The 12681-nt window shown below is 37.1% G+C and overlaps 2 protein-coding genes across 2 annotated transcripts; both read left to right on the top strand.

Moving 5' to 3' along the window:
- Nucleotides 1–3729: 3729 nt before the first annotated feature.
- zgc:64106 (uncharacterized protein LOC393348 homolog) lies at nt 3730–8144 on the top strand. Its single transcript, XM_058416184.1, has 6 exons — nt 3730–4066; nt 5011–5250; nt 5399–5488; nt 5581–5769; nt 7492–7601; nt 7791–8144. The coding sequence occupies exons 1-6, from the start codon at nt 3904–3906 to the stop codon at nt 7968–7970; spliced, it is 972 nt and encodes a 323-aa protein (XP_058272167.1). The 5' UTR covers nt 3730–3903; the 3' UTR covers nt 7971–8144.
- A 1580-nt stretch (nt 8145–9724) lies between these two features.
- On the top strand, nt 9725–12675 carry LOC131369141 (C-type mannose receptor 2-like). The gene is made up of 3 exons (XM_058415605.1): nt 9725–9770; nt 11291–11722; nt 11817–12675. The coding sequence occupies exons 1-3, from the start codon at nt 9725–9727 to the stop codon at nt 12254–12256; spliced, it is 918 nt and encodes a 305-aa protein (XP_058271588.1). The 3' UTR covers nt 12257–12675.
- The last annotated feature ends 6 nt before the right edge of the window (nt 12676–12681 follow it).

Raw genomic sequence — 12681 nt, 5'->3', positions numbered from 1 at the left:
GGGTAGCAGTTGCACTGGGAATTGGCAGAGTGGTGTTTTTTTTAGGAGATCTGAGGGCAGTGGGGTTATTCCCAGCCCACATGACCTTTAAATTCACCACGCTGTAAAAAAAAAAAAATTGCATCATGGCTTTGAATTCATGTGCAGTCTAAGGAGTTATCAGTGTTACGAAATAACAAATTATGACATATAGCCAGATAACAGTATGCATATGTTAGGATTCAAGTATTCTATTATTATTATTACGTATAATAATTTATTATTATTTAATATTACTTATTATAGATTATTTCACCAGTTTCTGTATTTTATTATTAGCTCAGTCTTTGTTACTGTGGATAAGTGTTAGTTTTCCACCGACTTCATTTTATAAATACAAGACTGCTCTCTACGGACATGCGTGGAAGAATTTGGGGCGCTTTTGGTAGTTTAAGCAAAAAGCACACCTGTTTCGAATTCCTTTGCTAACTCTGGCTAATGTTACAGCATTAGTCATAAAGTGTTTTGTCAAAAGAGGTCTGCAAATACTACGATTAAGCAAGTATCTGGTATAAATATTATGTTTTGGCAAAGACAGCTGTAATCTAAATTAATCAAATATCCTCGCTGTTCCGCTTCGACTTTATAAAGAGTACGCTAGTATTATCAGTAACGAATGACAAGGCTAGTCCACATGCAGTTCCGTCTACAAAGTACAGTGTACTTTGTAAGTTCTTGTCTTGTGTGTCAAGGGTTCAGTTCTTATATAATTGCCCTGTTTGTCTGTTTTTGCCCCTATCCACAGAGAATGAGAATGCTGTAAACAAGACAGTGGCCTTTTGCAGACACCAGATTTCAGTCTAGCTGAACTCCTATGGGAGATTTTGAGGATAAGTGTTAGACAGAGCTCCCCCTCACCACCAACTATACTGCAATTCCAGAGATTTTTACAGTCTGACCCAAGGCTTGCAGTGGACTAACATCCTGCCAATAAACACTGTGTTGCTTTTTCATTTAATAGCTCATATCAGGTGTACTGATAAATTCTGTGGTGCCTTATTGTATATTTAAAAAATATAATAATATATCCATACATCCTATGAATGCAGAATAGGTTTCTGTAAATCTATGTTTCTGTATATCAGTGGATATAGATTTAAGTACTTGTTTTTCCTCCTATTTGGTCACCTACCATTTTTCAACCAGCTTTCTGTTATCGCTTGACAGACTGAAGAGTGGGAGGGTGAAGGATAACAGAGCTCATCACTTTGAAACACATGTAGCAGACTACATCTCTTGTTTCGCAATGTGTCGTAACACCAACCCGGAGCTCCAGGGTTTCCATATTCATGTCTATTTACAGAAAAAAAAATCTGGTGAAGAGCAAAATTATAAGAGGTATATCTGCATAAACAAAATTAATACATTTAATTAAATAAATAAACAGTTATTGAACAGTCTTTCACTATTAAGAAGAACCAGATTGGAATTGACATGGAATAGCATATGTCACAGATGTCTTTTGCAAAAGTCTCTTCACTGGAAAAAGTCACTTCCAGCTTAGCAGAAACCCTGACGCTGAACTCCAATTTCACAATCACTCTCCATAACCTATTGAATGAATGACTCATTAGCAGTCACATATTTTCCAGTGGAACATGTTGATTTGCATGACAAATTATTCAGATTTAAATGTATTTCACAGTTTCTGTTAAAGTTTCTGCTGCCAGACTGTGTGTGTGTGTGTGTGTGTACTTTCCAGCCAATCTCTCTATCAGGTATACTAAACAATGCAAAAATGTCTTGAAGTTTGGCACACAATGGTGCTAAACATGTTGCTAAGGGTATAAGCCTATTAAGGTCAGCACTGAACCTTGTATATTGTAAGACAACTGGTAAATAACAGCTGAATACCAGTGAATACATCCCTAACAACAAATATAATGACTGATACTGAACTGGCTGTGATGACTATATATACAAACTGCAAAAAATACATAAGTACACCCAATCAATGCATGAGCTTTCTAATCAATAAACTATGAACTACAACAAATCACAAAAATGCCATATATTTGATTAAATCATTAACCATTATCTTAAACTCTTGCCAAAAAATATGTATGTGCACCTGGATGAACACCTGATTTTGCAGTACCTATACTGGCATCCGGGTGGTCCAGTGGCACAATCCCATGCTCTCATTTCTGAGGCCCAGGTTCGATTCCCAGCAGGGAGCTACCCCAGCCACTTGAGGTCTGACTCTCAATGCCAGTCCCAAGCAGAGTTAAAAGGGGAGGGTTGGGTCAGGTATAGCAACTTGTGCCAAATCTATACAAGCGCACTAAATGATCCGCCGTGGCACCTCAAACAGGGAGTAGCCGATAGAACAACAACAACAACATTCAAGCCAAGGCCTACACTTATACCAGAAAAAAATCCCTCCCTAGATCCAGTTACTTACCATGGATAGACTGCTTCCACTGCTAACGTTAAATAAAATGGCACAATTATGACCCCTGGACGAGAATCAGGGTACAATCCAGCAATCAAATTTGATCATCAATGTATAGAAAGTACACCGATCAGCCATAACATTATGACCACTGACAGGTGAAGTGAATAAGACTGATGATCTCCTCATCATGGCACCTGTTCTTGGGTGAGATATATTTACCAGCAAGTGACCATTTTGTCCTCAAAGTTGAAGCAGAAGCAGGAAAAATGGACAAGCGTAAGGATTTGAGCGAGTTTGACGAAGGGCCAAATTAAGATGGCTAGACAACTGGATCAGAACATCTCCAAAACTGCAGCTCTTGTGGGGTGTTCCTGGTCTGCAGTGGTCATTATCTATCAAAAGTGGCCCAAGGAAGGAACAGTGGTGAACTGGACAGGGCCATGGGGGCGGCCAAGGCTCACTGATGCAAGTGGGGAGCGAAAGCTGCCCCGTGTGATCTGATCCAACAGACGAGCTACTGCTGAAGGAGTTAATGCTGGTTCTGACAGAAAGGTGTGAGAATACACAGTGCATGATGGGTCAGGGCTGTTTTGACAGCAAAAATGGGACCAACACAATATTATGCAGGTGGTCATAATGTTATCCCTGGTCGGTGTATATGTTCTGTGGTTTGGTTTGGAAATGAATAAAAGAACAGTTTGTCTGTAAACGCTAGTACTGATGCTTCAATGTTTTGTGTAGACTTGCTGTCTCCAAAATTTCAGAAATAAACCTGCACATATTTTTCAGACTACACACTATGTAAGATTCCCTTTAAGCTTTAAGATTTGTATTTTTCAAATGTGTTGCTAAAGGTGAAACTACTACACGTCAAGTTTAAACGCGTTGTGAAATTTCATGACATTACGGCTTTGTTACTATTAATAATTGTTAAAGGTTCTCTGTTTATTCTGTTATAGTTTCATGTTACTGTGTAATGAAAGGAAGTCCTCTTTTTTTATCTACAATCAACGAAAAAACCGGTTCGTTAGCTTTGCGAGTCGAAAAGAACCAGGTGAAAGAGCCGATTCATTCGTGAAAGACAATACTAAAACATTCAGACTTACTTTCCTACTTTTGTTAAAACTGCAGCTACAATAAATTTGATAGGTATTAAGGTTCAGTCCACTCAACTTACATCGAAATGATTATGGCTTCTATACTCATTCTGATCTCAATTTGATCATTTAAGGAGATTATTTGTCTTCAGTCAGGGAAAAACGGTTCTTTGGTTATGCGAGTCGGCTCCCTGAAAAAAACTGTTCGGAGAGCCAATTTGGTCGCGAACGCCAATAATAATAGTGCTCTGGATTTTGGACTTTGCGCTCTACTTAGGTGTATATACCAAAGTTCATGCCGGATTCACAGTCTGCGCTAGAAAAAGGTTCTTTTTGCCAAAATCGACATACACCCGACCAGGCTTCTAAATGTCTTGGGAGATCGCCGACTTCATTTCGCATCCCCTATGGATGGTATCCACGCTCCTGCTGGCCGCGGTTACGCGAGCGCAGCGCAGGGGGCCGTGGGACCCGAGCGCATGTCCAGTTCGGCTCACGGGTAAAACGGCTATCGTCACCGGAGCTAACACAGGTACCCTTAAAAATCATATGCTCATTAAAGTGTTTCTATAATGATATCATTTAAATAATTACACAGAAACCTTAGAAAAAACTGTTCCAAGTGTTTGCTTAGAAATAAAGTGCATGTTGAGTAGCTTTAATAAGAGCTCAGAAATAATATACTTCATATACTAGTGGCTGTCAAGGTTTTAATAAAAAAAATCTGGAAAGTGGTGTAAAAAAAAAAAAAAAGACCCAGTCTGAAGCAATACTTAATACAAAATGAAGTTTCTGCCTTATCAGTGTCTGAGATGTCCTTGTGCCAGATACTGATGGCTCTCATTTCATAGTGGAACGTAAAGGTAGTAAATGTTGGTCAGTGTAGTCAGTCACTGGGTTCTCTTGAGTCAGAGCTGAAGCATGGGTGGATTCCTAATGCCTTATGGTAAAGAGGGTTTTGGACACACACACACACACACACACACACACGCTACAATGCATATGTGCTTAGTACCTTATTAAATCAATAAGGAATCAAATAATTACTGTTAATGATTTTTCTTTATGTACTGCACATAACCCATGGTTCTACTGAAAGTCTAGATCTTAACGTCAGGGTTGGACACTTTGAATGATTTGTATAAGGCAGCTTTGTCTTTTTTTTGCTGTAATAATTAAACCCCTGTGACCTACTTTACCTGAACACTGGTGAGAATCAAAGTGTATTCTTAGGAAGTGATTGCGATTCCACAATATTTACCTTTTCTGGTATTTACACTGTAAACCCATATTTATTTTTTTATTGGTCAGATTAGAGAATAACGATATAACAGAATGGTTTCCTGATGTTAGGGTTTTTTGGGAGTTCAGGGTTGGGTTCCAAACATTCATTTATTTATCAGATCTAATGTATATTCTATATTAGATATCCCCTTTTTGTGCCTTTTTTAATCTCATTTTCTATCTTTCTACCAGGGATAGGAAAGTTCATTGCCTTGGACTTTGCTTGTCGTGACGCAAGGGTGATCCTGGCATGTAGGAGTGAGAGTCGCGGGATGGCCGCACTGAAAGAGATTCGCCAGCGCAGTGGAAATCAGAACGTACACCTGAGAATCATCGACACCTCCTCCCTCGAATCGGTCCGCAAGTTCGCTGCTCAGATCCTTGAGGAGGAGAAAGAACTTCATATTTTAGTCAATAACGCCGGGGTTTCAGGTAATCAGACAATATATGTCATTTCCATCCTGGAAATCTGTATATATTTCATTTGTTTTAGCTCCTGGAGAATTCTGTGTGTGTGTATGTGTGTGTGTGTGTGTGTGTGTGTAATAATACATAACTGACACAAGTGATTTGTGTGCAGGTCTACCCAAGGGAATCACCTCAGATGGACTGGAAGTGTCTTTCGCCACCAACCATATCGGGCCCTTCCTTCTCACCAATCTCCTTCTAGGTCAGACCCCACATCAGTCTCACCTTTGTTCCATGACCTCGCTTCCGCTGACATTTTTTAAGAGTGTTCTTTTTTCTTGACTTCTTTGTCAGATCTCTTGAAGAAATCGGCCCCAGCTCGCATCGTGAATGTCTCCTCAGCTAACCATAAGAGAGGCAAGGTCGACTTCTCGCATTTCCGTGGCGAGAATTTGACATGCATAATGGACACCGTGTACAACCACACAAAGCTCCACAATGTTATCTGGACCAATGAGCTGGCGCGCAGGTTACAGGGAACAGGTAAAATACAACACTGCATTCTGCAAATATTATGCGTAAGCATTATACTCACAAGTTATGTGAGTCAAGACCACTCAGACCATTTTGATTGACTGATGGACGCAATATTTATAAAAAGCACATAAACAACTACGCCCCTTTTTTTCTCTATTTGAAAATAAGTCTTACTCACTTAAAAAAACAAACATTTATTTGGAAATTATTTTGAATATCGGCAGATTTATCTAAAGGTACATTAGTCATATCTAATGGTCATAAATTTTAATAAAATATGGAATTATTATAAATCAGATATTAATATAGCATAGTACATTATATGATATAATAGTAACATCATTCTGTTTTTAGTTGATTCCTTATATTGAAAGCTTTAAAAATTCTTATTTTATTGGCAGATATGTTTGCTTCTTTCTAGTCATGAAACAATCTGCATATAGAACAAGACCATAGTAGTGCAGATAGTAGAAATGTCTAGAAATAGTTTTAATAGTATGATATTTGGCTTATAAAAGGAAAAAGGAAATTCGGAATATTTTCACATGGATGAAATTTTGTCCAGTGTTCTAATAAAGAAATGTGTGATAAGACCATCTGGTTCCTCAGTATGAATCATGATACTGACATCATGATGCAAGTATTTACTACTTTTTCCTGGATTAATAATGAATCCAGGAAAGACGTCTTTCCTGGATTCATTATTAATCCAGGAAAAAGTAGTAAATACTTGCATCATGATGTCAATATCATGAATCATGATATTGTTTAAATACACTACGGGGAAGCTGGTTATTTTTAATGGCAGTGAAAATAAAGACCATACAACAGGCAAACCTGTTGACCCACATTTTTTAAAACCAGCAAGTTACACTGCAGCATTGCATTTGCTTGTTAAAAAGTGATCAGCACATGAATATAAACAGGACCCTAATGAACTACCTAACTAACTAATTAACTAACCACCTGACTTGCTAACTAGCTGAAAGAACATACTAGGCACAGATGGTACAGAACAGTTTTAAGCAATCTGAGCTCAGTAAACTAAACATATTTGTGAAATACCCAACATTTTATCACTAACAATATAACATACACTGATCAGCCATAACATTATGACCATCTGCCTAATATTATGTTGGTCCAAAACAGCCCTGACCCATCGAGGCATGGACTCTTCTAGATCCCTAAAGGTGTGTCTGACAGCAAGATGTTAGCAGCAGATCCTTTAAGTAGTGTAAGTTGCAAGGTGGGGCCTCCATGAATCGGACCCGATTGTCCAGCACATCCCACACAGATGCTCGATTGGATTGAGATATGGGGAATTTGGAGGCCAAGTCAACACCTCAATCTCATTGTTGTGCTCATCAAACCATTCAGGTGCCATGATAAGGAGATAATCAGTGTTATATCACCTGTTCGGTTGATCGGTGCATAGCCCCTTTTTTTCTTTACACTGCAAAAACATCTTGAAAAGTGAAATGATCTTGATTATAGTCAAGTTTATCTAGTATTTTATATTATAAAACCAAATATAAGATTATTAAACACAGATATGTTTACTAATTTTAAGCTTGATATAGTCTTCCTACAGTTCTGCAAGAATAATTTTGCAAATAATTAAGCAATTTTAAACATGTCCATTTTCATGGAATTTCCATCGTAAACAAGCAATTTCCAGTCCTGTTTCTCTTTACATACTCTAACCCTTGTTGTTGCTGGTTTTAGGTGTGACAGCAAACTCATTACACCCAGGTATTGTTATGACAGAAGTTATGAGACACTACAACTGGATTGTGCGATTAATCTTCAACATAGTGGGAATATGTTTCTTTAAGGTACAGTATAAACTGCTTCAGCATGTAACATTTAGTCACATAACAGCAGATTACACTCACAGCCAATGAAGAAAGCATCATATGTGACTAAAGAATACATTTCTTCATGCTACTTTAAATCCGATCAAGAATGTGTTTAAGTATATTCAGTCAGACGCAGGTTTTTGTGTTCATGTTGTTTCTCCACAGTCTGCTAAAGAAGGTGCAGTCAGTACAATATATTGTGCGGTGGCGGAGGAGACTGAGGGGATCTCTGGGAAATATTTTGACAGTGACTGCTCCCTCGTCCTCCCAGCTCCAGATGCTCGGGACCTAGCCATTGGAGCTAAAGAATTTGAGTATTGTGAGAGGCTGACGGCTAAGCTCTGAATCACCAGATAAACATTACAACTATTACACAATTTATTGTTATCATGAATTAGTACTGTGTAAATACACTTAAACTAAAACATACCTTCCTTTTTGTATGAATTGTTTTTCCTTGCTCAGTGTCAAAGACTGTGAACTGTGAAGATTGTGAACTATCAGAGCCTATCCTTGAAACACTGAGCATGATGTGGTTATTTATCAATTTATATACTAGCGTGGACCATGAGGAGACTGTATCTAAACGCCTGACCATGTGCCTGTTACACATCCCATTCCAGAATTAGTTCCACCCATTGCTGTTACAATACAAGGCTTTCCACTAGATTTCGGGGCATGGCTGTGGGGATTTGTGCTCATTCAGCCATAAGAACAGTGCCTTACTGTTTAAGCACTGATGGTCGTGGGAGTAGTTGATGTTCATACCAAAGATTTTGAGGTCAGGGTTCTTTTACTCCAGCCTTATGTCTTCATAAATGCTTTGTGCATGAGGCCAATATAATGTTAGATATATTTGAGCTAGATATTGTGTGGCTCCCAACTTTATGGCAAAAAGAACCACATATGGCTATGACTGTCAGGGGTCCACACACTTTGGGCCATACAGTGAATATATGTTTTACAATTTTTAATCTGTATTATAAATGTTATTACCTAACAGAGGAAAAAAAAGATTATTTTGTTGGCCCTTTTTTACCACAGAAATGTCAGTTGACAGAAGATCTAATATTTTTTTAAAAATTCACTGTTATATCACGGCCCTTCAAAGTCTTATTGTAATGCTAAAGTCGTCCAGACAGCCATTCTCAAGTAAAAAGCAGTCTGCAAAGCAGTATGTTTAGAGGAGTCTGAGAGCATGACGAAAAATATTTCTGATCTGATAAGACAAAGACGGTGCTACCGGCAAAACCAGGTGCTTTTCATTAACTGGAAAAACCAGTCTTGTGCCTAGTTCAGTTCAGTTCAGTACTCAAATGTTATACCCATCTTTGCCATACAGTGAAATGCTACAATACGTTTACCATCCTATCCTGTTAGTCAAACCTTTATTTTATTTTATTTATTTATTTGACATTTTTTACTATTATACCCTCATTGGGGGCTGAGCCCAACCTTAAATGAAAACCCTAGAATCTCCCCTGAGTCTTACCCAAAAAGATTCAAAAGCTGTAACTGTTGCTAAAGCTGTTTGTACAAAGTACAGAAAATAGGTCTGAATACCTATCCAAGTGAGAAAAAATTCTTTAAAAATAAATCTGCAGCAAGTTCTAAAAAGTTCAATTTATATATTCAACAATTTTCTGAGGAACCTTGTGTCACTTTCTAACCAATACAGTACATTCTGCTTCCCTTCAGTCCACGTCTATAGTTTCAACGCTCAGGATTTCCATACATGGATCATGAAAGTCTTTTTGTTTATTTCTTTTTTTAATAGAATTAAATCATCATTCATTTTCTTGCTAAATTAGCTAAATTAACTGTGGCAGTTTAGCTGGACATGCTAAAACGTATTTAACAAGCAGATCCACTGCCGAGTGTCACAAACACATAATCACACAATAAAACCATCAAAATATTTGGTAATAACATAAACATTTATTTAGCTAATAGTTTACGATAAAGATATGTTTTTTTCATGCACTGCACTCCAAAAAGAGCTATAAAACATGGTGACTTGAATAAGCACAAGGAAATGGACTACAGGGGACAGCAATTACACGATAAACAGACAGAGAGAAACAACATGGGGAACAACCATGACCTCTAGTGGCCAAAATACAAAAGCACAAGTGCAGAAGCTCGGTCTCAGTTTGCTCCCACAATATTCAGAAAAAACTCAGTACTATATATGTAACTGTTCTTCAAGCTTAGTGTAGATATCTATTACTATTGTTAAATAACTGAAATATCATAATATATTTAAAAATAAATAAATAAATCATAATTTGTTTTAAATAAGCATACCGGTATTAGGTCACACTACTGATGTATATTACTGCACATTTGTTAGCTGATTTAAGTGTTTCTTTTATTGCCTCTTTACTTTCAGATATCTTAACAAGATTGTGTAATAACAACATGCGCACATTTGATCGATCCTGACGCTTCTTTTAGACTTAGATCAGTAAAGATAAAGATTCCATTTTCCAGTTTAGAAACCAGAAGAGTTCCTGGCTCTGTTCTTGTGCCATTCTTTCAAATAATAGAAGCGAGAAAATTACCTACAACGGGAAAAACTGGATAGTCACCATGACACTTTTATTACATGTTGTTGAACATAATGAACTACTGCGCATCATGAATGACTATGAAGTGTGGGTAGATCTGAAGTATATAGGGACTGATTATGGTCAAATCAGAACAGCTCAACTTATTGGAGACCAGAGAGTCTGGAACTAACAGCAGAGCCGGATAACGGTGTGAATTCACCTGGACAAAGGGGAAATCAACACTGTAGAGCTGTGGATCATTCCGGGCAATGGACAGACAAGTCCTGTTTTACAAGTTTCGTTTTTATCTTCTACACTGGTGAATGTGACTTAACTGAATAACAAAACAAAACAACATAATATAGAATATAGTCTAGTGGTAGCTGTATGTCTAAACATAATAATGAAAGCTGGCTATAGAATTTCATCTGGAATAAGATTACCAGATGTTTTCTAATCCTAATGATTATGTAAAATTAATAGCTTAAAATCAACAAAAAAAAACAAATTAACATTAAAACAAAAAGAATTCTTTGCTTTGACCAAAAAAATAACAACAACAACAACAACAACAACAACAACAATAATAATAATAATAATACTATTTTGTGAATTATTCGCACTTTTCCTAGGTGTAATATTTAATTTGCTGAAAGTAAATGTCTAGTGCTTATGAATGGTTTTCTTGAAATGAATTCAATAAACCAATGCATTTATTCATACAGAAACCTAGAAAGATTTATAGAAAAGTGTGATTTATAACATTTTCTGATTTGAAGTAATCATATTAACAGTTGTCTTAGTGTGTTAATAATCTTGTGGTATGTAACCTAATACTTTATAAAAGAGGAATTTATATTGTTAAATTATTTTTCTTATTGAGAATTTAGGTACAGCACTGTTGGTTAGGTGTACCAATGCTGCATGACAGCTCTTCCCACCTCCTAAAAACACCAAAGAATGCTTGTAAAATTATAGTGTGTTATTTTAGTTGCATACTATAGTTCAAAACATAAGAAGCAGAACATGTGACTTGGACCAGTTGATGAGTATTTGTTTTATGTATCTGCATTGTAACTCTAGACTCTGTCAGTATACTGAGGCTGTAGTGAGTTTTTGTGAATAACACTGATGTTGTTGTTCTGTCTTTAACAGGCTTTTTCAGCCTTCGCTTCTGTCTTCCTCGTCAGTATCACTTCATTAATGAGAATAAGACCTGGTCTGAAGCACAGAGATACTGCAGAGAGAATTATGTTGATTTAGTCTCTATTAATAACACTGAAGAGGACTTGGCCCTTATGAACACAATAGGCATCTGGAAGAGCAACAGAACCTGGATTGGACTGTATGATGATCTGAACAGCTGGAAATGGTCTCTGGATGATGATTCTTTCTACCAGAACGAAGAGAGAGACTTTAGAAGCTGGTATAAAAACAAACCAAGGAACTGGAATGGAGAAGATTTCTGTGTGTTTTTTGCAGTTTATTATGCAGGTTGGAGGGTGGCCTCTTGTTCTACAACACTTCCATTCATGTGTTTTGATGGTGAGCACAGCAGTTGTAGCTATGTTAAAGGAAATTAACAAAATGATTCTAGCTTAAATAAACTACACAAATTGTTTCTCCTTCTGTTTTTTAGGCAGAGTGAATGCCAGTGAGAGGTATATTCCAGTTTATCAGCACATGAACTGGACTGAAGCTCAGAGATACTGCAGAGAGCATTACACAGACCTGACAAGCGTGAGGAACGAGACTGAAAACCAGAAGATCAGATCATTATTAGCTGATAAAAAGCAATTAGACGATAATCATTATTATAAATACTATGGTGATAATTATTATTTCCATTATTATTATAACTATCATATGCATAAACCATTTTGGATCGGCCTGTACAGAACCAGGTCTTGGTCAGACCACAGCAACTCTTCTTTCAGCAACTGGAAACCTGGACAACCAGGTAATTATAGCCAAAATGAATCCTGTGCTGCCGTCTCATTTAATTATGATTATTATTATGGGAAATGGACAGATGAAAACTGTGGTCAAACTTTTCCATTCCTCTGTTACAGTAGGTAAATTTCTGTTATGTCATGAATAAAACTGACAAAGCACTTTTAAATATAAGCTCTACAGTGTTTGATGATAGTGACAGTAGTGTTAATAGTACAGATGTTCTTTCTTTACTTTTACTTACATCTAACGAAGAAAAAAACAACTTATTCTTTAGCAATGTCCTCAAACTCCTCTCATCAGTATCACTTTGTTAATAAAAAATAAGACCTGGACTGAAGCCCAGAGATACTGCAGAGAGAATTACACTGACCTGGCTACCATTGATAACATGGAGGAAATTAACACACTCCTAAACACAGTAAATGGCAGCTACTGAGCTTTAACCTGGATTGGACTGTATGATGATGTGGACAGTTGGAAATGGTCTATGGATAATAATTCTTTATACCAAAATGGAGAAAGAAACTTTAGTAACTGGTACATCTCTG

This window comes from Hemibagrus wyckioides, linkage group LG18 (genome assembly GCF_019097595.1).
Source record: "Hemibagrus wyckioides isolate EC202008001 linkage group LG18, SWU_Hwy_1.0, whole genome shotgun sequence".
NCBI lineage: Eukaryota > Metazoa > Chordata > Actinopteri > Siluriformes > Bagridae > Hemibagrus > Hemibagrus wyckioides.
The sequence above is the reverse complement of the archived record's forward strand: the minus strand, read 5'-3'. Positions and strand labels throughout refer to the sequence as shown.